The sequence below is a fragment of the Tenrec ecaudatus genome, chromosome 4 (assembly GCF_050624435.1).
Source record: "Tenrec ecaudatus isolate mTenEca1 chromosome 4, mTenEca1.hap1, whole genome shotgun sequence".
Lineage (NCBI taxonomy): Eukaryota > Metazoa > Chordata > Mammalia > Afrosoricida > Tenrecidae > Tenrec > Tenrec ecaudatus.
This window is the reverse complement of record NC_134533.1, coordinates 61,024,186-61,051,245: the sequence shown is the minus strand read 5'-3', so window position 1 is coordinate 61,051,245 and position 27,060 is coordinate 61,024,186. Positions and strand designations below refer to the sequence as shown.

The 27,060-nt window shown below is 44.4% G+C and overlaps 1 protein-coding gene and 1 non-coding gene across 2 annotated transcripts in view; both read left to right on the top strand.

The window, feature by feature from the left end:
- SWAP70 (switching B cell complex subunit SWAP70) overlaps positions 1-27,060 on the top strand; it is an 89,179-nt gene that overhangs the window by 48,941 nt on the left and 13,178 nt on the right. The window contains exons 3-6 of the mRNA XM_075546090.1: positions 6,040-6,213; positions 20,666-20,893; positions 24,426-24,572; positions 26,058-26,166. Of these exons, the coding sequence (XP_075402205.1) occupies positions 6,040-6,213; positions 20,666-20,893; positions 24,426-24,572; positions 26,058-26,166 (658 nt within the window). The remainder of the gene's footprint in view (positions 1-6,039; positions 6,214-20,665; positions 20,894-24,425; positions 24,573-26,057; positions 26,167-27,060) is intronic.
- Positions 21,418-21,525, top strand: LOC142447503 (U6 spliceosomal RNA). The gene has a single exon (XR_012784201.1). It is a non-coding gene; the product is annotated as a U6 spliceosomal RNA (small nuclear RNA).

Here is a 27,060-nt window from a genome sequence, read left to right as displayed (position 1 = left end):
CAAGACAGAGGAAAACAAAGCAATGGTATACAACCAGACAACAAAACAACAAAAACAAACCATTGACAAAGAACAAAACAAAACACTTCAGGAAAGAAAAGCTTGTAGTTAGTTCAAGGATCGTTTGTTGGCCCTTAGGAGTGTTTTCCAGTCCAGTCTGTTGGGGCAGCACGCCCTGGCCCCAAAGTCCACTTTCAGCATTCCCTGGGGACCTTGCCACTCCATTCCCTTGCTGTTCGGCTGCACTCCCCCAGTGCTTTGCCTCAGTGTGGTGGGATCAGGTCAGGTGCAATTCCCACACTGTATCTCCGGTGCTGTCGGGGGGAGGGAGTATTAAAGAACTAGAGGAAAGTTGAAAGTTACGTTTGATCAGTGCTATACTGCACCCTGACTGGCTCGTCTCTTGTGACCCTTCTGTAAGGGGTGTCCAGTTGTCTACAGATGGGCTTTGGGGCTTCTCTCTGCCCACCCCCTCATTCACATTGGTAACATTTTTTGTGCTCGGTCTTTGATGCTGATACCTGATCCCACTGACACCTCATGATCACGCAGGCTGGTGTGCTTCTTCCATGTGGCCTTCATTGCTTCTCAGCTATATAGCCACTTATTTATCCTCAAGCCTTTAAGACCCCAGATACTATATCCATTGATAGATGAGCACCATCAGCTTTTTTTCACCACATTTGCTTATGCACCCATTTTGTCTTCAGTGGTCTTGTCAGGAAGCATCACAGAATGCCAGGTTATTAGAACAATGTGTTCTTGTATTGAGGGAGTACTTGAGTAGAGGCCCAATGTCCATCAGCTACCTTAATACTTAATATATGAATACATGTACATAAATCTATTTCCCTGTCAATATATAAAAATATGTTTACATATGTTCATGCCTGTATGCAGACCTCTGTAAATGCTCTTTTCCTCCCAAGTTTTTTCCTCTATTTCCTTTTACTTTCCTCTTGTCCCACTATCACATTCAGCCTTCGTTTGGGTTTCAGTAATTCCTCTCGGTTACATTGCCATTGATCAGCCCCACCAGGCATCCCATATTCTCATCACTATCAACTTCAGATCACTTGTTCCATTGTCCCTGGGTTTGTTGACAACCCCTTCTTACCCCTCCCTCCCCCTCTTCGTTGGCCCCATTGTTTTCTCCTTCGGATTGCTTATCCTGCCTATCTTGTCTAGATAGACCTGCAGAGACAATAGTAAGCACAAAAATAAGACAAAGCAAAACAACCCCCCAAACAACCACCATCGCCTTAAAAACCAATGAAAAAATAAGAAAAGCCTATAGATAGCTTGTTTGTTGACCTTTAGGAGTGTTTTCCTGTCAAATCTGATAGGGCACCACTCCTTGGCCACAAAGTCTATTTTTGGTATTTCTCGGGGACTTCAATGCTTTGCTCCCCTTGGTGCTCTGTTGCGCACCCTTTGTGTTTTGCTATGGTGTGGTGACGTCAGATCAGGCACAATTTCCGCACTGTCTCCAGTCTTGTCCCTGTAGTGCTATGAGTCCTTGAGGGACATCATGTCTCATCGTGGGGCCAACCCTATGGTCCTCTTGCATTGGCTGCTCTGAGCAGGAATGTTGTCCTCTGGGCTTGGTGGGGCAGGATGTGCTCCACTCTTCCCTCTTTGTTTACTCCTGTGTGTTCTGATCAGACGCACCCCACTCCCTGAGCTGTAGCTTCAGTGCTGTCCTCTGAAGAGTATTCTTTGTGTGTGTGTGTGTGTGTGTGTGTGTGTACACGCACATAGTTGGGTTTGGGGCCGGCTGGAAATGTGAGTTTTAATGTATGGTTAAATTTAAATGGGGTGGTAATGTGTTTAGCTTTGGGGACCTTGCATGTTTCACTGGGCATTTTAGTGTAGTTACACTACGCTTAACCTTTTATGTCTTGATGGTTGTTAGTAGTAGTAGTACACACAAAACTGTTTTGATTTTGCCCACTTCCAGCTTTGTATATGCACAGAATCTCCTATAATTTCACAATTATCCATTCTTTCATGGCAATTAAAAATTTTGACAAGATTCTTTTCCATGTATTTCTGTGATGACAGCCATTGGTTTTTGTATCTGGTGTGTGAAGTTCTGGAATCCCAAAATGGAGTTTCCTTCCTTTAGTTCAACGGTTCTCAACCTGTGTGTCACCACCCCTTTGGGGTCGAATGACCCTGTCACAGGGGTTGCCTGATTCTTAACAGTAGCAAAATTACAGTGATGAAGTAGCAATGAAAATAATTGTCGTGGCATGAGGAAGGTTGAGAACCACTGCCTTAGTGGCACCCTGCCTCATGTGAAAACACTGGAATATTCTTCTCTGTTGTTGGATGTTGAATCATATATATATACATATATATCTATATTTTATCTAGTAATGGATGCTGAAAACTTAAGGAGTTTATGCCTCAAAAAGGTGTAAATACTATCATTAAATATATAGGTACCTTTGAAAATGATTACCTTAAAGAGAAGTAGCCCCAGTTTCTCATGTGTTTGTGTATATTCTGTTCACACCGGGAATCTTAGTGGCTTAGAGGGTTACGCATTGGACTGCTAACTGCAAAGTCAGCAGTTCGAAACCACCAGCTGCTGTGCTGGAGTAGGGTGCCCTTTTCTATTCCTTTAAAGAGTTACAGTCTTGGAAACCCACATTCCACCCGTCCTTTAGGTCGCTGTGAGTCAGAATCAACTCAATGGCAGGATGCTTGTGAGTTAAACATTCTTAACAAGCTCACAACCTAGCTCTACCCTTACTGCTTTTTTTGGCTGGTAGTCTTGCAGTTGTCTTTTGATCTCTTTCTCCCCCTCCCTACTCTATCTATTGAAATCTACCTTAGGGAATTCTGTGAGTACCACGTTCCCAAAAGGTAGCGCTTGCTGATTGTGACTCCTTAAGATCCTTTTTGCTGCTTTCCTTTTCTATTCAGAATCAAGTCAGTAGCCAAGTGGAGCCTTGTCTGACTTCCGCTTCCCTCTTGCCTTTGACCTGAGCCTACATGCCGGCCAGATGGCTGCTCCCCACTCCTGAACTACAGTTTATGGGGCCTTTGCTCAGCTGTCCCCCTCTGTCCTTGAGAGGCCTCTTTCTTGCAGCCGTCATTGTACTTTCAGGAACACCTCAAACAGCGTCTTGCTAAAATCCTTCACTGAGAATCTCCCTACAGACTAGCCCAGGACCCCAGAAAGCCTTTTGCCACGTGGATGTATTTCCTACAGATGTAGCCACTTCCGGTCAGGACCCCTGTGATTCACATAGAATCCCCTCATGTTCCGTGGGGCAGGCGTGTGCTTTCGTGCACAGGGCACTGACCCCCTGTGGCATAGCTGCCCCTTAGTGAATTGTTTTAATGTCCAGGTGGATAGTGTGGTTGTGACGACATCTGAAACCTAGTCCTCGAGTACAGCGATGTCCTTACTCTGTCCCACAGATGTGCTTCATCAGCTAGATGGCCATCATCACATAGTTGTCCCCCGTCTTTGGACAAAGTGGAGATGCCTGTAGCATCTTGTGGAGGCCCGCCATTGCACAGTTATCCTCAAAAATAATATTAAAGCAAAAACAAAACAAAGACAATTTGACTCATTTTAAAGTTGTTTCCATTAAAAAAAAGTGAAGGGGAAATCCATGTGGATTAAGTCCAGTGAGCCCCTCTGAGCGCAGGACCAGGGCGGTGCATCGCCGTGCTGTTAGCAGAGCGCGTTGGAAGGTGGACTATTATAGATGCAGTTAGGTTAAAGTTTAACGCTTTGCCACTTGATCTCTTTTTTGACCCATTTTAAATGTGTTGTAGCTTTAAAATATTTCCTGCCCTGTTTTTGGATGGAGGTTTTTCTGTTTTACTTTGTTATTGTTGTTAGTTTTGTTTGCTTGTATGTTTTTCTGTATATGAGATCCAGGAGAGTTGTATTTATGGAGACAATAAATAGATTGTTGGTTTCTTGGGGGTATGGCATGGGAGATTGGGGGAAATGGGGAGTTAATTAAAATGAGTACGAAAAAGAAAATGTTTTAAAATTGATGGTGTGGGAATGATTGTACAACTCTTCTTTTGTGCAACTCTTAATATGATTCAACTATTGAATTATATGATTTGTGGATTATTTGCCAGTAAACATATTAAAAACAAAGAAAAGAAAACAAAAGACAGCAACAGATTTCCCTCTGTGGGACAAATTGTATGTGATGGGGCCTTGGGCAGTGGTGCTAGGCAAATGGCTGGCCAGTCAGATTCTCGTTAGAGATCAGGAAGAACTTCTTGCAGTACATAGTACATTGTACCTCTCCACAAAGAAAGGCTTTTTTCATATTGTCCTCCTGCCTCCCCCAGCATGTCTTCCGAACATGAGATGGCAGCTTGGATATGCTGTTCTCTTTACGCTTTCAGTACAGGTTAAGTCTGATGCCTTGACCTGGATTATCATCATGACTTGGTCCTCACTGATCTTCCCAGCCTTATTTGGCCCTGTGCCCTATGCAGTGAATGGTGTCATTTTTTCCCTGTGTGTCCAGCACCTGAACTTTCATATGAGGACAGCTCTACAAGGCCTTGGTACAGGGTAAGGCCAGTCTCAGTTAGCAGAAGCTGGAACGTTTGCTGCGCCCTGCTTTCTTGACAGCAAGAGCATGGAATTGTGGGACTTGGTTTCTGCAATGAGTGTCGCCAAAGATGAAGAGCAGGGTCAGTGGTAGCAGCGATAGTGGTGGCAGTGTCCTTGTGCTCAGGTGGCAGTGGTGTGTCTCCCCTGGCTGTTCTTGTGAGTGCTGCGGGATGCCACTGCGCCACCTACTTGGAACCCGCCCACGTTCAGAGCGTTGATTCTCCAGCCCTTCTGGTGGGTGCTGTGAGGCTACCTAATGTGGTTCCTTTGCTGTGTGTAGGAACCCAAGATGACCCCTGTGATTTGCAGAATTCCCACTCATGCCACCGTCCTTCACCTACTGCCCACCTACATTACTTTCCCTAGCACTTCCAAGCTGGCATGGCTGGATCCGTCGGCCATTCTCCCCGGAGCACCCTTACCCCATGCTTCATCTGTTTGACTCTTGATAGCCCTTATTTTTCTAAATAGATATACACATATACTTACAACCTTAAGATGGGTTTCCTCCGCAGTGTTCCAACCGATCCCTCTGCCTGTTCCCAGTTTAGTGCTCACCAGGCTTTCTGTCATGGTTTTTATGTTCAGTATCTTTGCAGCGTTCCCAGGAGATAATAATTGCTGTCTAAATTTCGTCTGTGGAATGAGTGAGAAACGAATTAATTACCATGTGATAGAAAAGGTTTTTCCCACCTTGCATTTGCATGCCTGTTTTCCCCAAATAAACTGAGTTTTCTAAGAGCAGAGATCAAGTTTTTAATTCATCACTTCCCTGCACCACTATGAACTTGTTTGTCACCAACGACTCCAAATCCATTTCAATTTTACGTTTCCTTCGCTTTTTAAAAAAGCCATTCAAACCACTATTTAGGTTTGAAGGATAAGGAATCTGGAGGGATTTTTTTTATTTTAAAGAACCATACTGTATATATTTACACAGTCCACCTCAAGAAATGAAATCAATGACATTATCGTATTCAACCTTCCATATACGTGGTCCCGCCCCCCCCCTCCCCTCCTGTCCCTCAGCACTGTGTTTATTTCGTGGCACAGACTCACAGTAGGTGTGGAGGGAACGCAAGCACAGAGGAGTGAATGGTAGGATTGACTGTCGTTTGAGAATTGCAGCAAACTGCTTCTCCCCAAAGAAGGTATCTTCTTTGACTGTACAGGTACAGACGAGAAACAGCTAGACGACGGGCCAGCGTTTTCCATGCTCAGGGAGGGGTCATGGGCACATGTGTCTCCGATGCCAAGCGGGTAGAACATGTCTGCTGGAACCACTGAAAGCATGGCGCTGTGAGCACATGCTCGGGAGTGGCTCGAGCAGGCTTGGCTCAGTGAAAAGGGGAGCGTGGGGCAGGCAGGGTCTTTGGCTTGGCTCATGACTTATTTTGGGCTAGTTCATTGCGTTGTTCTCCTCTTTTTTTCAGGTTCAAGACAACTTTGACAAAATTGAATTCAACAGGATGTGTTGGACCCTTTGTGTCAAAAAAAACCTCACAAAGACTCCCCTGCTTACGACTGAAGAAGACACATTTAAAATATGGGTTATCTTCAACTTTTTGTCTGAGGACAAGTATCCATTAGTTATTGTGCCAGAAGAGGTAAGGTCTGGTTTGGGGATGTTTTTAAGTAATCATGAAATCCTGGACTTGGGTTTTATGGATCAGAGACCAAAAAGCCGAGTTGAGAAAAGTCTAAAGCTTTGGTGAATTTTGAGGCATGTAATATCTTTGGAGATTTTAAGACTAGGTGGAACGCTTCCTTTTAAATTGCTATAATCAGGTAGGGATCAATCCATCTTCATGTCGAGTTTTTATTCAATCTAAGTCACAACATAGTTTTCTGTCTACATGCATATTAGCACAACGGTAAGGACTGGCCAAGTGATGTTGTAGGGGAAATACAGGGGACCCAGAATGCCGTCCTCCAGCCTCTGCTACGTGAGCAAATGCTGTTCTTGTTTCCAAAGTCCAACGTAAGAACTTTTAAACTGCGCTTTTTAAAGCCTTTTTAAAAGGTCTGCTGCTTGGTTTATTCTGGGATATATTCATGAGCGTTCCAAAGAGGGAGGGAGGGCCTTCATAAAAATTAGGCTTTCTGTGCGTTGGTTAAGTGTGGCTGCTAAGCAAACGGTCAGTGGTTCGAGTCCACCTGCCGCTCTGTGTTTATGGCGCAGGCTGATAGTAGACACCGAGGGGATCTGAGTGGGACCAAGTGGGAGAACGACGTGGCCATCTGCTCCTGGGGGATTGCAGCCTGGGGAACCGCCGAGGGGCAGCTCTCCTCGTCGTCCTCCAGGTCCGGGAGGGTCAGGATTGACTCTGTGATCATGATTTTGGGTTTTTTGAGCTTAGAGAAAATTTAGAAAAGACTTGAAATAAATTAAAATTAGTGATAGCCCTCCATTTTTAAAAGTCGTCTGTAGCCCCTTAACCCTGAGCAAGTTGTTTAGCCTCTGCAAGTCCTACCTTCACCTGTGTACACATTGGGCTCGGAGCAGTGGTTGCTGTGAGGGCTGAGAGGGGTTAGTGTAGGTCAGTGTCAGACGTGAAACACACACCTAGTATGGTAACTCCCACAAGCACTGCTCCTGTGGGCAGTTTTTCACAGTAGTCTGCTGATTTCTTTCTTTGTTTTAGACATGCTATTTTTAAAAACTCATTTTATTGGGGGCTCGTACAACTCTTATCACAATCCATCCATCCATTGTGTCCAGCACATTTGTACATTTGTTGCCATCATCATTTTCAAAACATTTTCTTTCGACTTGAGCCCTTGGTATCAGCTCCTCATTTTTACCCTCCCTCCCTCATGAACCCTCGATAATTTATAAATTATTATGATTTTTGCCATGTCTTGCACTGACGTCTGTCTTCCTTCACCCACTTTTCTTTTGTCCATCCCACTAGGAGGGGGTTATATGTAGATCATTGTGATCGGCTTCCCCCTTTCCCCCCCACCTTCCCCTTCCCCTCCTGGTATCACTACTCTCATTATTGGTCCTGAGGGCTTTATCTGTCTTAGATTCCATTAGTCTGCTTATTTCTTTAGGATAAATTTCCACCACTGGAATTCTCGAGTCCTAAGTAATGCGCACCATCAAAGTATTTGGTGAACAAGTCAAACTTGCCTTTCACAAAGGCTGTACCAATTTGTGCACCTACCGGTAGTGGGTAAGATTGCCCATTTTTATCCATCCTGCCAGTCTCGTCTCTGGTTTCCTGACTCATATTCATGTTAGGAGAATGGCTGGCATCTGTTTAAGATGTTTGATGCCGCATAACTTTGGGCACCCATGGGGTACAGGTAGGTGAGGCACCAGGGGGAATATAAAAGAATTTATAATCTGCTGGAGGAGAAGAGTAATCCAGTGTAATTCATAGGAAGATAAACTAGCTGCTGTGAGAAAAAGGCCAAAGTCACGTGACTACAGAGATGGGAGGGTTTATTTCAGCTTCGGGGAGGCGAAGGAGCGGGCATTAAGCTTTTTGGGGGTGTATCTGGGGGTGGTGTAGTAAAAGACCAGACCATGTCTATTGCACCTTCTCGTCTTAGCTGTTGGTACCTGGAAGGAGGCACAGACAAAGGATGCTGAGTTTCAATAAAACACATTTCTTATGGATATCAAGATAGGATTTTCATACCACTTTCAAAGGACTGTGATTCCTCTTCGCTTCTCCCTCCCTGGCCCCCAACTATTTAAATAGGTGAAAACTGTCCAGAGCATAACAGAAAGCAAGCGGAGGGCCAGATTTGGCTGCTGATCTCTGGTTAAGATCATTGACTCTAGACTCAGATTTTTCGACTTGAATTTTGGTTCCTCACTGCTTACTTGCTGTGTGACCTCGGGCAGTTTACTCATTTGTTTGTACTTCAGTTTTCTCAACTGTTCGACAGAGCTAATGCTCGTGCCTTGCCACCTCAACGGGCCGGTGCCCGGTCCTTAGTAAGTGCTCCTGGAGCGGCAGCTATATTGTGAGCTGTGCTGGGCCCTAAGGCGTGGGAAGGAGTTTGACCCGAGGAGCAGCTCCTTCCCTGGCAGAGGCTTCTGGGTAGAAGAAACAGTGGCAAGGTTCAGGGAGACAGAAACGCAACGGGCATAGACTCTGCCACTCATTCAGCACTGCCGATTGTAAGTCAGGGCACTTAGTCAGAAATGGCCAAACTGGTGGATTTCAGCTAAAGAGAAAAAATTTGAAAGGATGTCGGGAAGCCCACGGAATCATTAAGAGGGCCGCGAACGCAAGTGTAGAGGCCACGATGAACCTTCCAGTGCGGAGCCAGGAGGAAATGCTACTGCCACCACTGAGGGCAGGGTTGTACTTGCACTAGGGGACACCTCAGAAAACTCAGTCAGACCTTCTGCACCTCCTTGCGCCACCAAGTTCCATGGTTCCTGCTTCCCGATTGGCAGCCAGGAGTGATGCTTCTAGTTGGCATGGTGTAGGCCAGGCATCACTCTCTAATTACACGGGAGGTATTTTTCAGCTCTTCTTTGGGAAAGAAGATTTCCAGGCAGAAGGAAGGGCTTAGATTACATGCTAGGGAGGCAAAAGACTGACACATGCCCATTCTGGCCACAGTGTGGTAACGGTGGAAAGAGTGGTAGTAGAGGAGGCTGGAAAGAGGTTGGACTTTATCTTACAGGCAGTGAGCGCTGTAATTCACTAAAGAGTTTGAGCTAGAGACAGGGCTGGCTTGATGAACAGTGGAGAGATGGGAGGTGGAAAATAAGAGAAGTCAAGTGGCATCGAAGACTGAAGTACAGAATGTCCATGAGAATAGAACAGAAGGCCAAGTGTGAGGGCCATGGGGGCGAGAGACCATGTCGGAGGCCGGGTCTTGGAGAAGAGGAGACAAGTTTTAGGTCTGGGCAGCCGGGGGTTAATATAGGGCAAAGTATGGTGTTCAGGATCAGACTGCCTGGGTTTCGCCAACGGTAACATGGACATAATAACTACTCTCTTCACTGGGCTCTTGTGAGGGCTTAAAAAGTTGATGCATGTGAAGCATTTAACGTAGTGCCTGCCTCATGGTAATTGCTCCTCAAAGGGTGTGTTTGTGTGTGTGTATGAATGAGTGTCAGGATGATGAACACATTCACAAATTGGGGTTTGATAAATGTATGATGATGAGTTTGGGAGTTATGGCCCTTCTGGTGGTTCATCAGGATAGTCAGCTGGAAGTGCCCACCTAGAGCTTGTGAGAGGCCAGAGCGGGCAGAGAGGAGAAGCCATGGCTTATGAATGTCAGGGAGGAAGAGAATGTAGTGGGAGAAGTGAGGGTAGAGGACAGAACCACTGTTGTTTTAGTGGCAAAAGGAGGAAGTAGGTTTGATAAAGGAAGTTGGATTGAAAAGCCTGTGAAATAGGAATAAAAACCAGGAGAGTGTTGAGTCATGAATGTCAAAGAAAAAGTTCTAAGAAGGCGGGGGAGTTACTCTGGCATTAGATGTTGCAGAATATTTAGAGGGTGGTAAGTGAGAGGTTGCCTTTGGCTTTTGTAATTAGTTGGTCATTGGTCGTTGGTTATTAAGGAGAGAGCAGTCTTTTTATAGAGGTGAGACTGGTTTCTCAGTGAGTCGTAGCAGTGATGTCACTGTGCCTGTCCCTTAAAAGAGAATTGAAAACTAAAGTGTGCTGTAGGTTTTTGTACAGAAACAGAGCCGGGATGGGATGTTGGTAAGTGTAGCAATGAGCTCCCAATAGCATATTAAGACCCAGCTGCTGCTTGGAAGAATTGCACTAAATACAAGCTTCAGTACTTCTGTGAGGACACTTTGTGGTTCCACTCAGTGTTCCAAATTGAGTTGTGTTTTCTTTGGGGGAGTGGGCATGGCGGAGTGGATCTCTCACACTTGGGATCTTGGTTCTTGTGTGTGCTGGAATTGAAAGTAGTCTTGTTGTAAGTTTAGAGGTAGGAATTATTGAATTAGGGGATTGATTTTATTCCCCGAGGCAACACTGGCTTGATGGGGGGGACTTCTCACTGGCTTTGGAGGAGGCCAAGTGGTGTCGGCTTCCTGAGTGGTTCTGCTGAAGAAATGCCAATGACTCCTGCTCCAGGTGGGCTGAAGATTGGGATCCACGTGAGCCTTGATTGGGTGCCATGCCTACAGCATCTCGGGACTCAGTTAAGACTCCTCAGCATCCCTAAGCTCCTCTTTGCAGACGGACAGGAATGCCTAGGTGTTTTTTGTTAAATATATTTACATGACATAAGACTTGTCACTTGTACCGATTTTTACTATGCGATCAGTGTTTTGCAACCACCTCTCCTGTCTGCTTCCAGAACTTCTTCCCGACCCTCCCACCACCAACAGCTACTGTGTATCTGCTAGACAGCTGACTTCTCAGTGCCCAGTCTCCCCACCCCACCACCATTCCCCCGCCCTCGACAGCCTCTCTTCTAGACACTTCACGTCAGTGGAAGCACAACAACATTTGCTTTTAGGTACAATTTCACAGAGTAAAGTGTTTAAGCTTCCGCCACATTGTAGCACGAATCCTCAGTGCTTCTTTCTGTTTTATGACTGCATGATGTTCGATTGCAAGTGTATAGAAACATTTTTTGGTGGTGGTGGTTGATCTGGTCATCTCTTGATAGACATTTGATTGTTTTTACTTTTTGGCTATTTAATTTTACAGATTATTCCACCATGGCCAGAAGTGCTTGCATGGGAAAAATAAGGACCATTGGAAACCTCTTTCGGTTTAAGATTTAAGATATGGGCATTTTTAGTCCTGTATTTATTGAGCTCTTAGCACATCTCCTGATCTGTAGCCAAGCACTAGGGACTCAAGGTCACTCTATATTATGGGAAGCGTTAGTCAGACTGTTTCTCAAGGTAGGCATTCTTTGTCAGAATTTATTTCCTTCCTAAAGGGTTTAATAACCTTTAAAATGGTTTTGAAATAATTTGAGACATAAAGATTTGGATAAAATGTTACAGGAAAACAAAACCATTTCCAGGTAAATCTGAAAGCATAATGTCTTAATTTGCCATGACTGTGGGCCTCTGTTCAGCTGACAGTGCTACCATTGTCAGGCATTGTTCATTTAAAGTAAATTTTTGTTTTTAAATAATTCACCCTCTCTACGCTCACTTGCAGTTTGTTTAAGTTCAGGATGTATTTTAAGAAATGGCCCCCAGCTTCTTAAAGTGATGTAAGTGCAGCGTCTCCTTGGTCCCTGTGGGTCGCAGCTGACTCTCTGGCACCTGAAACAGCAAGATACAAACAGCAGTGACAACGGCATGGATAGCAGAAACGGTGCAGATGATCAGTTTGCGGTGTTTGGCGTTTTCCGTCGTCCAGAAAGTAGCCTCAAGAACGTTAAAGGATCTGAGTGACTTACATGGAAAAGTTACGGTATTTCTACCACACAGAACTAAAAAAGTCATATTTCCCCATTTGCGTTGCTTCGTCATTTTTGTCAAACGATATTCCTGGAAATGTGTTTCTGTATCATTTGCACATTAGTATTCATTTCCCACTGAGCAGAGAACAAAACCGGGCGTGTCTGCTGTGAGTTGTTAGGAAGAATGGCCTACATGCCTTTAAAAAAAAAAATCAAATCTTAAATCGTGTTTTAAGAGACCCTTAACTGGAGTAAAACCAGGATTATTAAGTCAGTAAATGTCCTTTTCAGCAGCGGCAGGGAAAGAGGTTCGACACAATCCATGTTTTGAGCTGGAGCTCTCAAAAACCCACAGGCACCTTGCAAGTTTATTCTTTGTTATTTTTGGTGAAACTTGCCTGGAAGGAGGAAGTAAGCTGCTTCCTGAAGCTGAATGAGCTCTTAGAATCGATGCAGGCCACCAGCACGGGGGCACGTGATTTATTATTGAGCATAAAGACGTGGTAGAGAATGGGCATGTTTGTCTCTCCTTGGACCAATGTAATGAATCAAAGGTCCTTAAGCTACTGGGTTATGATAAGTATGTGATTGTGTTTAAAGTCAACAGGAAATGAAGCTAGATTCTGTGTCTGGCACAGGCCCTGGGAATGCTGAGCTGCAGAAGCTGGGTGGTGGGGAAAGCTCCCAGCGCTTCAGAGGGCACTTTCAGAAAGGGTCAGGGGGAGTGGGAAGCTGCCTCCAGAGCCGAGGCTGCTGCTCACAGGCCCTTCCTGTGTTCCAGACGGTATACAAGATCCTCCAGGATACAAGCCTGGAGAGCCGCGCTCGGAGGGTGAGGTCCTGGGGATGCTTCACAGGGAGGAAGAGCTCAGCCGGTCACACCCACGTTAGTCATCCTGCACAAGCACAAGGCTTCCTGTGGCTTTTCTACTGGAGCGCCTAGTGGTACCTGTACTGGCCTTAACCCAAGTGGTCCCCAGGCAGCCCGGGTCCGCCCGTCCGTCCGTCTGCTGCCTGCAGGATGCTGTGTTTCTGCACTCATGGCTGCCCCTGTCACTGTGATCCCGGGCCATTACCTGCTGGGATGACCTTTTTGATTCTCTTTTTCTTTCTTGTCTCTCCTTCTTCACTTTAATCTTGTCCCTTCTCTCTTCTGTCCTTGTCTCTCCTTAACCATTTTCTTTTCTCTCTTCCTCTGCATTCCCTTTATTTCTATTTAAGTTACCCCCCCCCAAAAAATACCCAAACTCTAATAGCACCTGACACACTTAAGAAAGGCGTAATTATTTATCCAACAGGTAACTATTTGTTGAGCACCCCCCATGCCCTAGTCTGGCAGCCCTCATCTCAGAAGGCCTTACAGCCCATTGATGAAGTCAAGAGAGCTCTTCACATAGACATTTTAACTTGTTAGATTTTTGTGATTTACATCTTTGCATGGGTGCGTTTTCTACTGCAAAGATATGTTACCTGATAAGAGAAAAGATCCACAATCTTCTTGGTAATAAATTAACCTTCCCCTGTGTTTTTCCTATTATCTGTCAGATATTTACATTATGTTTATGCAGTTGAAAATGACAGACAAGTTTAGTTTTGCATTCTTTTTCTCTTTGTGATTTCATAAATGTTGTCTTAAATGTAATTTTAAACAGTTGACTAATATCCCACTTCATGCAAAAGAGAATACCATTGATGGAATGGCTACAGGCACTGTAGTTCCAGGCACTGGAAGTACACACACACACACACACACACACACACCTATCTCAGTACCATTGAGTCGATTCTGACCCGTTACAACCTTAGGGCAAAATAGAACTGCCTCTGTGGGTTTCTGAGACTGTATCTCTTTACCGGGGTCCAAATGTCATCTTTTCCCCTGAGGAGCCATCAAAGGTTTTAACCTGCTGGCCTGGGGGTGAGCAGCGCACTCTATAAGCATTATGCCACCAGGGCTGCCTAGTGGTTATGTGGTGGGCGCGTGGGCGCACATGCACACCTATATGCACGTGTGTACATATATGTGCACTGGGCACATGTGCACATGCACACATACACACAGATGTATGTGTGTATACAAATGCACATTTTTGTACTTTCTGTGAAAGTAAATTAGTTTTCAAGTCAATAATTCATAAGCAAATGGTTCTGTTACATTATGCCCCCCAAAATGTGTTAGTTATCTCCCTACTTCCCTGTTTCCATTCATCGGTTTCCCTAGCTTCCTGTCAGCTTTTTAACTTTCTGACAGTTTTATTGAGCTATCAGTTCCATATCAGACAATTCAGTGGTTCAATCATATTAAAAGAGTTCTACAATTATCACCACGATCAGTTTTTGCACATTTCCGTCTTTCTTGTGCTCACTGTTGTTGGCCCCCCAGCTCCTCCTTAAAAACTCCCAGATTCACTGCCTTGCGTTAGTGCTGACTCATCGATCCCTAGAACAGGGGAGACTCTTTCTGCCTCAGAGCAGCTAGTGGTTTTGAACTGCTGACCTGGCAGATCACAGCCCAACGTGTAACCTTTACACCATACCCCTACGCAATTACTAATCAGTTACTATCTCTATAGTTTTACCTACCTATCTTGGATTTCTTATACAGAAAAACACACTAAGCCAAAATAAAAATTAAAAGTACAGTGACAATGATAAAATAGAACCGAAAAACGTCTAACAGAAAGCAGAAAACATTGGAAATTATACCACATGCACTCTGGGTGAAAAAGGAGCTCAAGAGACAAGGTGTCACATTTTAGTCACGCCCGTTACGCAGTAATCCCCCCTCCCGTGCACGCACTCCATTTGATACCAAGGCCAGTCACAACCCCGCTCCATAGTCGGGGGCTTCCCGGCCGCACCCTGCAAATGGATTGTGGACTTTCACTGTCATCCAGAGCCTGCTGCAAAGCTGAGTGTTCAGAATTAAGCTCCAGTACTGGTGGTTTGGGGTAACTGGCCTTTGTGGTCTCGGGCAATGGTGGTTCTAAGGATCGCATTCTCATGACAGTGTCACTGGGTAGGCCTGTCGTGGGCTGAGAGGTGGTCTCTGGACATAGCTTGAGTTTGAACTCACAAAGGTGGCTTTCGGGCTGTAGACTCAAGGGTTCCTCCAGTCTCTTTCCCACCAAGTCATCTGGTCTTTCTTTTTTAATTTGATTTTTGTTGTGCGGTTTTTCTTTAAATGTTATTTATTTTGTTATTGTTGAGAATATACACAGCAGAACACACCCGTTCAGCTCTTTCCATATGTGCCATTTAGGCACCCGAGTGATGTTCTGTGAGTCTTTCCTCCCCTCCAATCTAATCTTTTAAGTGACTTGTCAGTTTGATCTCATCGAGAAAGGTCTTAAAAGTGAATAAGACTCAAGGCAGACATTTTTCTTAATGTAAGTTAAACTATTGCTTGTTTTAAAGATGAATTCGGGGTAGTTTGGTTTCAGGTTTCAAGATCTCAGGACAATGGTTTCCAAGGTTTCATCTAAGGCTAATGCTTCCAGGAAATCTGGAGCCTGATGGTTTGGGATTCTGTCCTATCTTCTTCACCTTTGGATTAAAAATGTTCAGCAGCAGTAACTAGGCACCATGCAGTTCCTCAGGCCTTGTGACAAAGCTCTGCAGCTCTTCCTGGAGGCAGTTAGCTACATCCTCCCTGTCCTCCTCCCATTCCCGACCCTCCTGCTTCCTTTGTTGCACCAGCTGAAGGAATAGGCACCAGCTGTCCCGGGTGAGTACTTGCCAGCTTTTAAGATTCACTTGTCAAAGAGTTCGACTAGAAGAAGGAGAACAGAGGTACTGACCATTTATCAATCCAGTTAGCTAGATGTCCCAGTTAATTGAAATGAAACCAGATTCCTTAACCTCCCTGGAGGTCTAATTATGTCAGTAATTTTGTACCCAAAGGGGTGCATTGTTTTGCATAAAATTTGTTTTATATTGTAGGCCTGTGATTCTTAAGAAATTACTCTTTTTTTGGTTGAAATTACTCATTTTAATCCCCCTAGTAGACATTCCAGGTATGACAAACTTCTGACAGTTAACATTTACCTCAAGCCACACTCGGGATTACCGCCAGGGAGGTTAACCTCCAAAGCACGGCATCAAATCCACGAGGCTGGACATTAGCAGCCTCAGCAGCTAATCTTCGTTGTTGGAAATATATCTACCAACAAACATCAAAAAAGTTGAATGGATTTTTTATAGATGTGTGATTTATTGACAGTAATTACAAATAACCTTTCTCCCTCCACTCCCACCCTTGGTAACCACTCATAGATTTTGACCTTTTCTTGCTAATTTTCTTAGCAAATGAGGCCATCCAATATTTGCCCTTTGTGATGGCTTATTTTGCTCAGCCTGGCATCAAGTTCGGAGTTGCCCTAGTGGTGTAGTGATTACGTATTGAACTGTGATCCAAAGTCAGCAGTTGAACACCACTAGCCGCTCCTCAGAAGAAAGACCGAGTTTCTACTCCCGTAACAGTTACAGCCCCAGAAACCCGCAGGGCAGTTCTACCCTACGCTGTAGGATCACTGTAAGTCAGCAGCAACTCCATGGCAGTGAGCCTGGGTTGGTCTATCAAGGTCTACCCATACAGTAGCACGTTTGAAGATTTTAGTATTCCATTGTATGTGCATACCACATTTTGTTATCTGTTCAACGGTTGATGGACATCGAGGTGGCTTCTGTCTTGTCGCTGTGCGAATAGTGCAGTAGTGAACCTTGGTAAGTCTCTGCTTTCAAGTCTTTGGGGTACACACTTAGGAGTGAACCTGCTAGTTCATATGGCATAGTAGGGGAGGTAAAGATGACAAGTTCATTTTTTTTTACATGTTGCATTTAGATCACTCGGAAGCCTGTTGGAGAAAGATAAGAGAGGCTTTTTACTCCCCTGAGGAATAACCATCAGGGAAACTAACAGGGGCAGTTCCACTCGGTCCTATAGGGTCAGTCTGAAGGGTCATAATGAGCCAGCATCCATTTAATGGCAGTGAGACAGGAAACCTAGGCTTTCCAGCAGATGAGAGAGATAAATTTCTCATTCATTATGTCTGCTTCACTGTTTTATTTAACTGGTGCTATTTCAATAGCAAATATTTTCTATTTTTCTACGGGAAGTTGTGATGTTTTAAGATTTATTAAGTTTTTCCAACTGGGCTTGATAATTCAACCACCTTTTAAAAAATCATTTTATTAGGGGATCATACAACTCTTATCACAGTCCATACATACATCAATCGTGTAAAGCACATTTGTACATTCATTGCCCCCATCATTCTCAAAAGATTTGCTCTCTACCTAAGCCCTGGCATCAGCTCCTCACTTTTTTCCTCCCTCCCCGCTCCCCTCTCCCCCATGAGCCCTTTATAATTTATAAATTATTATTTTGTCATATCTTGTCCTATCCAACGTCTCCTGTCACCCACATTTCTGTTGTCTGTCCCCCAGAGAGGAGGTCACATGTAGATCCTTGTAATCAGTTTCCCCTTTCCAACCCACCTTCCCTCTACCCTCTCAGTATCCTCACACACCACTGGTCCTGAAGGGATCATCCGCCCTGGATTCCCTGCGTTTCCAGTTCCTATCTATACCAGTGTACATCCTCTGGTCTAACCATATTTGTAAGGTAGTCTTAGGATCATGATAGTGGGGGAGGAGGAAGCACTTAGGAGCTAAAGGAAAGTTGTATGCTTCATTGTTGCTACATCGCACCCTGACTGGCTCGTCTCCTCTCCAAGAACCTTATGTAAGGGAATGTTCAGTGGCCTACAAATGGGCTTTGGGTCTCCACTCCGCACTCCCCACCTCATTCACTATGATACGATTTTTTGTTCCGATGATGCCTGATACCTGATCCCTTCAACACCTCATGATCGTGCACTCTGGTGTGCTTTTTCCATGTGGGATTTGTTGCTTCCATCTGAGCTAGATGGCCGCTTCTTTACCTTCAAGCCTTTAAGACCCCAGACGCTATATCTTTTGATAGCTGGGCACCATCAGCTTTCTTCGCCACATTTGCTTATGCACCCATTTGTCTTCAGTGATCGTATCAGGGAGGTGAACACACAGTGATATGATTTTTTGTTCTTTGATGCCTGATAATTGATCCCTTTGGCACCTCGTGATCATGCAGGCTGGTGTGCTTCTTCCATGTGGGCTTTGTTGCTTCTGAGCTAGATGGCCACTTGTTTACCTTCAAGCTTTTAAGACCCCAGATGCTATATCTTTTGATAGCCGGGCTCCATCAGCTTTCTTCACCACATTTGCTTATTCACCCACTTTGTCTTCAGTGGTTTTGTGGGGAAGGTGAGCATCATAGAATGCCAATTTAATAGAAGAAAGTACTCTTGCATTGAGGAAGTACTTGAGTGGAGGCCCAATGTCCTTCTGCTACCTTAATTCTCAACCTATAAATATATGCACATAGATCTATTTCTTCAGCCTCACATATAAATATATTTGCCTATGTACATGCCTTTATTTAGACCTCTATAAATGCCCTTTGCCTTCTAGTTCTTTCTTCTATTTCCTTTGACTTTCCTCCTGTCCCACTATCATGCTCAGTCTTCCTTTGGGTTTCAGTGAGTTCTCTTGGTTACTTTACCCTTGATCACGCTCTACCAGGCCTCCTATACCCTCCTCACCACCGATTTGGATCACTTGTTGTTCCCTTGTCCCTAGGTTTGTTAATGCCACTACCTTTTCCCCCACCTCCCCCTCCCATGTCCCTCTGGAACTGTCGGTCCCGTTGTTTTTCCTCCAGATTGTTCATCCAGCCTATCTTATTTAGACAGACCTGTGGAGATAATAACATGCACAAAAACAAGACAGAGCAAAACCAAGCAACAGTATACAACAAAACAACAATAACAAACCAATGACAAAAAACACAACAAGAAAGAAAAGCTTGTAGTTAATTCAAGGACTGTTTTTTGGCCTTTAGGAGTGTTTTCCAGTCCAGTCTGTTGGGGCACCATGCCCTGGCCCCAAAGTCCACCTTGGGCATTCCTTGGGAACCTTGCCGCTCCATTCCTGTGCTGTTCTGTTGCACCCCCTTAGTGTTTTGCCTCGGTGCGGCAGGATCAGGTCCAGTGCAATTCCCACATTGTGTCTCTGATGTTGTCCCCTGTAGGGCTATAGGTCAGTGAGGGACATCGGTTTCATAGTGGGGCGGGCCATGTGGTCCTCTCTGTGGACTGACTGCTCTAATTGGGGACATAGTCCTCAAGGCCTGGTGGGTCAGAATGTGCTCCACTCTCTTCTCCTCCCCCTTCATCTGCTTGCGTGTGCTCCAATCAGATATGTCCCTCTCCCAGAGCTGCAGATTCAATGCCGTCCTTTGAAATAAATTCTTCTGGGGGGAGGGGCAGGTGTCATGTAGTAGTTAGGATTGGGGCTGGGTCCCCGACCTCTCCACTGCAACCACCCTTTTACAACAATGTCCATGTTCTAATGGGAGGAAGCAGCATGAATCTCAAAGAATTGGTTTACATGGAAAATGTGTAGATTGAGGACAAGTACATACTTATTTGAGATGTTTTATTTAATCTAGTGTTTTTATGTTTGTCCTGTAAAGATATAATTAAGATATTTACCCACCAGAGTATGTAATCAGATCAGATTAATTCATTTGTGTGTGACATTTGCTTTAGTTTTATATATAAATACATGGCATTACTAGGAAGTTATCAATTTTTTTTATTCCTTTGCTTAACCTAGGCTAATCAAGAACCAGTGACAATTTCTCCAAACCTTTTTCCCTGTAGTACAAGGGTTCTTTAAGGATAGGTACTTTAAAAACAAAGCAAAAACATTGTGTTGTGAATTGGGTGAAGGTTTACAGAGCAAATCAGTTTCCCATTCAACAAGTCATACCTTGTAAATTCACTTCATTGATTGTGATGCCTACAGTGTAACATCACTTATCCCAGTTCTTCCTCCTTTCCTAAACCTTTGAACTTGGCCCTTGGGTAATTGATAACCCTTTGATCTGAAATGGTTGCATGTTTTATAGTGTGGCACCTCCCTAATACTATTTGTCTGCCTCTATTGTTTGGCCGAAAATTGAGCCAGGCGTGTGAGTTTACTTCCAGACTTGAATAGTCATAGTCTTGGGACAAGTCTCCACCTGACGAGTAAGACTGGTCTTGTTATGATTTTGAGCTTTGCCCTTTGTTTTTATCCCAGACTATTCGGGACACTTTAACGTGCTCTTTTCCAGAGCAGTTGGTCATGGTCCCCAAGCACCGTGGAGTTCCCCTGTTCTCACAGTGGTGGAGGCTTGTCCTCGTGGTCCACTGGACCCATTGCTCCCATGCATTCTCAACTGCTCACCCTACCCCTCTCCAGATGGGGAGAAGCCAATTAAGTTGCACTGACAAGCTTTGTTTTAAAGATCCCAGATGTGACCCACTACAGGAGTATGTAGGACACTGACCTTGGGGCCACGGCGTGTCCGTTTACCTGGTGTTCCCCGAGACCATGTCCTGAGTTGTCAGTCCCAGCCACTCATTCCCTCAAGGTGGTGTTCGGTGATATCTAAGAAGTTTTCATCATTTCTCCCCCTTAAAGATAAATCAAAAGGCCTTTTCCAGAATTGGTCATATCAGTGTAAACAATGTAGGTACATACCCGTGTTAGAAAAGTGTGTGTGTGTGTTTAACTTGAAAATAATCATTTTTATTCTTTATATAGATTGAGTATCTGCTTAAGAAACTTACAGAAGCTATGGGAGGAGGTTGGCAGCAAGAACAATTTGAACATTATAAAATCAATTTTGATGACAGTAAGGACGGACTGTCTGTGTGGGAACTTATTGAGCTTATTGGAAATGGACACTTCAGCAAAGGCATGGACCGGCAGTCCTTGTCCATGGCGATCAATGAAGTCTTCAATGAGCTCATACTAGATGTGTTGAAACAGGTAAGAGGCCTATAACCCCATGTGTTCTTCCATCTTCACAATATGACAAGCTGGTGATAAAATCTTCGTCACAATGTGATTCTAAGTCATTTATAGTCTTAATGTAGATTTAGAGCAGAAATGAAGTTTCATTTTTCCCGTCTTGTGTTAATATTGCTCCCAAGAATACTGATGCGGTTGTGAATTTCACTTAAGAATTTGGAGGTCATTGTTTTGAAGAAAGCTGTTTAAGGATCACCTTTCCAAACTTTATTTAGAGAACCTTCAGGTCAGGTTTACATCCGTACTCACTGATCTGGACAGAGTCCAGGGTCTCATTGCTCACCAAGCAAAGCAGGCTGCTGAAGAGCTTGTACGTTGTTAGCGTTGTCGAGTATGATGCACGTGTGCACAGCTGTCTGGAAGGATGATCGCTAGAATGGTAACTGGTTGCCTCTGCATGTGGCATTTTCTTTCTTTTTTTGAGTTAGTAATGTATGTTTAATTATTTCCCCAAATTAAGTTTTTTTAGACAGTTTTATTGGCTGCTTACTTTGGCAGCACATGCACTAAAATGGGAACGATACAGAGAGGATTAGCATGGTCCCCGCTCAAGGATGACACCCCAAGTTTGTGAAGCATCCCATATTTTTTTTGTTTCCAAATGCCTTCCCCCCAATAAAAAGTCTTATTGGCTCATAATCCACATATCATACAATTCAGTATTCAATAATATCAAGAAGGGGGAGGGGGGAGCAGGGAGGGAGGAGAAAAATGAGGTGCGAATACCAGAGGCTCAAGGAGAAGGCAAATGTTTTGAGAATAATGAAGGAAGCAAATGTACAAAAGTGCTTGACACGATGGATGGATGCATGGATTGTGATAAGGGTCGTACGAGCCCCCAATAAAATGATTTAATAATAAAAAAAGAACACAAAATAAAGAAACTAAGATCAATACTTAAAAACATAATATCAAGAAGAATTATACAATCATCACCACAGTCAACGTTTCTTCTTTCTTATACTCATTTTATGAGCTCCCCGTCACCCCCAAGCCTTCCCTGCTGTACCCCCAAGAAACTTAATCCAGCAACTGTCTGTCGATTCACCCATCATGGATTTCATATACCAAAATCACACAAAAACAAGGAACAACAACAACAAAAAAAGCTAACAACAAAATAAGATAAAAACTTCAACAACAAAAAAAGAAAAAACAAAATACTGTACACTAGAACAACTTTAAAATCAGCCGAAAGGGAGATCAAATGATAAGGTGTTTGGTGAATTTTATTTTGTTCCTCCTTTGTATACTATTGGACTTTTATACGTGATCCATATTATTTTTATTTTAAAAAACAAAACACATCCTCCATTTTAGAAAACAAAAAGAAGCGCACACGCTTTATGTCACGTTTCCACCTAGTCCTAGCAGAACATCTTGTTCGACTCTTGGCTTTGGTTTCTCCTTCCTCGGCCCGCCATCTGAGGCACACATGGGTCAGTAGAGTCTGCGTTTGGGGTGGATCTTCCCAGCGTCGTCTATTGTTCTATGGAATAAGCACTCCAGCGCAGAGCCCTTGCTTCGCTCCTCTTTGCCCAGGAGGGGAAACCGTCTTCGCACCTTTGCCAGGGGAGCCACCAGCAGACATTATTGAGGCTTAATCTGTGTAGGTTTCCGGTCCTAAAAGTGGTTCACGACCCAGACTCCATCTTAAGAGGACTTACAGACCTATTAAGTGGCAGAAAACGTGACTCTGAATTTCCTTATGGATAGTTTTTGCTAAATGTCCAGTTACACAAGTAATGTGATTAGACTCCGACGTAATCAAATGAAACATATAGCCAAATTAATATCAAAAAAATATCATGTCAAATCTTTACCACTGATTATTAGTACCCGTAGATTAGAGTGTTGAAGCTTTCAGATATTGCCAAATAATCTGTGTGACTGATCATAATGGTGTAACTTTCCTGAAGTAAAACTTTAAGGACACATCTTTGAAGCTGCTATGTCGTGAGGAAGCAGAGGACCATTGAGTGAGTGAAGAAGCCAATGTGTAGGGCTTTTCCTGCTCACCTGGCACAGAATTCATTTTCTAGGATAGTGAGAGGTCAGGGGAAGGTGTGTGTGTGCTAGAAGGTAGAATACCTCTAATCTCTGGCTGAGAAGGTAATACTGGGCCAAGTTGATACCTTTGTGTATTTTCATTGATCAAGGGTTTAATTTACTGAGAATTACTGTTACCGTTTGGTATTGTTTAAAAAAAAGTTTTAATTTGGAGAATTTTGAGCATACACTGTAGAGAGAAGAGATAATGAACTTCCATAGATTGATTTACTCAGCCTCCACAGCCAGTCTCTGGCCAATACTTTAATTTCATCACAAGTATATAATAATAATCCTAAAAGGTTATAATCTCTATATATAATCCTAAAGGGTTAAGATATTAAAAAAGTATTACTAACATCAGGTCTTCTTAAAATTTATGATTTGGGGGTTGTGTCAGGCAGAGTTGTCTAAAGAAACTCATGACACTTTATAGCAATAAGTAATTTGACATCAAGAAGCCATCCCAGCCCAGTCCAATTCAAGTCCATGGACCTGATGCTAGCCAGAACCCTCTTCAGACTCATAGCCACAGAACAATAACACAGAAAGGTGAAGTAGGAAGCAGAGAGATCACTGGTCGGTGGGTGGGTGCAGAGGCTGTGGATCCAAGGCTGGTGGGAGGATGGCAGGGAACTTCTGCAGCTCTCATGGGGCCACCCCTGGAGGCAGACACAGAATCAGAGGCAAGAGGAAAGCAGAGGGCAAGAGAGAGAGAGGTTCCCAGGCCTCTCTTATTAAAAGGCCACACCCCCAAGGAGGCGTCCCTGATTGACCACCCCTGATTGACAGATTGGACTCCACCCTCCCTCCCTCCCTCCCACAAAATCTATCCACCTCAGGGGCATTCCTCTGCAGTGTCTGAAGTATATGTAAGCTTTCTCTGTATATACTCGCATGAATTTTAACTTGAGTTTCGTAGATTTCTTGAAAGACCTGTAACCCACAAAGGAGATATTCAGGATCATGTATCAGATCATAGTATACCAAAAAAAAAAAACCAAAAATCTAAATCCAAACTCAATTGCCATCTAGTCACCACCTACTCAGGCAGCTCTGTTCCAGGGTAGAACTGCCCTTTGGGGTCTCTGAGACGAACCCTTCATGGGAGTAGGAAGCTCCCTTCTGTCCCAACCACACACTGGTGGTCTTAGCCCTTGAGTAGCCATTATGTCCCCAGGGCTCTGCGATCATGCCCTAGGCTGGAACCCTGGTGGCCCTGAGGTTACAGCTGGGCTGCAGTCCTCAGGATTGGCGCTTTGAAACTACCCGCAGCTCCCATGGGAGAAAGACTGGGCTTTCTACTCCTATCAGTTCCCTTCCGGGAAACCCAGGGGGGGTTCCCTGTGACTCAGCATCGACTCAGTGGCAATGAGAAATTCAAAATGTATACTCTTCAAAATCAAGGATAGCATTTATATCAGATTTAATCTTTTTACAGGGTTACATGATGAAAAAAGGCCATAAGCGGAAAAACTGGACCGAACGCTGGTTTGTGCTGAAGCCACACATAATCTCTTACTATGTGAGCGAGGATCTGAAAGACAAGAAAGGAGAAATTCTCTTGGATGAAAATTGCTGTGTTGAGGTAACTAACTCTCCAGTGCTTCCTTTGCATGGCTTGCCCGGTGCTGCCCCCTGCTGGTGAGGGGGTTCTCAATGCCCTACCAGAGAGGTTCCAAACCCGTGGCTGTTGAGTGGCGTCTGAGTCCGTGAGTGCCCGGAAAGGACCGTGGAACTGCCCCCAGAGGGTCTCCAGACTTGTCATCTGTACAGAAACTGACCGCCACGAAGGACTGGTGGTTTCGAACTGCTGACCTTTTGGCTAGTAGCCTACCGCTTAACCACTTGTACAACAACATCTTTTTCTAAGCCTCAGAGGCTTTAAAATAATCTCCATGCTTACAGTCCCCAATACTACAGGCATATAGTAACCACATTTCAGTACCGAAATTAACAATCGCTGGCAATCCCTACCCCCCCCCCCAATATAATGAACAAAGCGTAGGGATTGAGTCTCATTTATTTATACAAATAAATTTTATGACAAATACAAATAAAATAAATTTTATGACTCAGGTATTAAGTAAAGGAGTCATAGAAAAGAACTGAGTCTTGAAAACCTTGTGAAGACAGTGTTTAAAACAATGATTGTACCAGACCAGCTGGGGTGTTTTGAGTACAATCATAAAACAGAAGATGTGAACGCTACCGTTTCCTGCACGTTAGATGACGTTCAGGATGCTTTCTTCAGAGTGATTCAGTTTTGTTAACGAGTTCCTCCAGATCAGCCAGTTTTGAGTTTTTACCTCATCTGTGTACTATCATCCCCCTTGCTTCTGTCTGAGAAAACGTGGAACACGTCGGCTCTCGTGTTCATGTATTTTGATGAATGAGATGGTGCAGACATGTTAATGACTGGCGTGTGCAGTCCCCACTCACCGATCTCCACTGGTTCAACAAAACATGGAAACTCACAAGACCCCCCTGGGCTATGTCAGTCTCCCCTGGAGGATGGAAGCAGAACCACAGCTTGCCAGCACCCACAGCCCAGGTGCAGGGACAAGAGAGCAGGGCAGCCACAGATGGGATTCATCCTGGCTACAAGCCAGCTCCGTACCTTTTGTAACAACGCCACAGGTGTCTCTTCCAGGTGCCCTGCCAGGGACGTGCTGTTACAAGAGCGGCTGCCCTCGTTAGAAAAGCGCAAAGCCCGCGCTCCCCTCGAGGTTTGGAGTTTGCGCAGTGCAGACGTGCTGTCACGCTCAGAAGGCCCAAGTAATATAGCCTAGGGCGCAGCTTGTAAGCCAGTAACAATAGGGAGTTCCCGCCAGATTTGCATAAATAATTACAGCTTCTGTATTTAATTTTTCTCAGGCCTCTTTTATCTTTTAAAGTTTTATTGGCATATAACTCAGCAGTGGTGCCATTCCGTCGTCCGTCTTTTTAGGAAGAGTTGCTCGATCATGACCACAGCCGATTCGAGAACGCCTTCTTGGCTCTTAGGCTCATCATTATTCGCGCCTCATAAACTGCTTACATTTTAAATGACCAGTTTTGCTTTCTGTTTCAGTCCCTGCCTGACAAAGATGGAAAGAAGTGCCTCTTTCTCATAAAGTGTCTTGATAAGACGTTTGAAATCAGTGCCTCGGACAAGAAGAAGAAACAGGAGTGGCTTCAAGGTAAGATGATTTTACGATTTCCCACGGTTCAACCTGAGAGCGCTGACATTGTGTATTGTCGCTTCTCGTGGAGGGGCGCTGCGCTCTGCATACTGCTGCAGCTAGTTCTGTGTGCCACGTAGTACTCGAGAGAAGCACAGTTTAGGATGAGCCGGCAAACTCTTATCAGCACCTTTTTAATGACCTGGGTGGTAAATTCTGGACTGGAAATTTGAGGGTATACTCACTGTTTAAAGAGTATGAGGTGACCCCCTGTGAGGACTATGAAGAATTTTCAAGGGGTCGTCTCGACATTTCTGGTAGTAGGTAAAGCGGAAGAGGAATTGCGCAGTAAGTTTTAGAAATGGCATTTTTGAGACTCATTACTGCCACAAGAAGTCACTGCTTTCAAAGAATTATCTTAAGATCGTATATTTTAAAATCACTAACGTGAAAACCAAAGTATTACATTATTTCAAAAGGAGGAAACACTATGCACACACACACACACACACATAAATTGGCTTTATTTTTGGTTTTTCAGTCATAAAGGGGATTCTGAATACGATACTCTTGGACATGGAATATTACACTGTTGGAAATGATGGTCATCTTTTGTTGTGGCTTCAGAGTTTGAGGCACACACCTGTGGGTTAGACCCTCTTTCCCGGGTCAGTTGGCTTATGATTTCTGGATGTGCCTCGCTCTTCTGACAGTGGCGATCAGGGTAGACGCTCCCTCGCACAGTGGGTTGTCTTGAGTTCCCACGTCAAGTGTCTGCGAAGTACAGAGGTAAAGTCACGGGTGTGAGAGCCGGAAGGACTTTCACAAATCACTTCCCTCTGGCGCCCTGCACGTGCCCGTGCTGAACGTCCTCACCACCATTGGTGGCCAGCTCAGAACGCACTCAGGCCT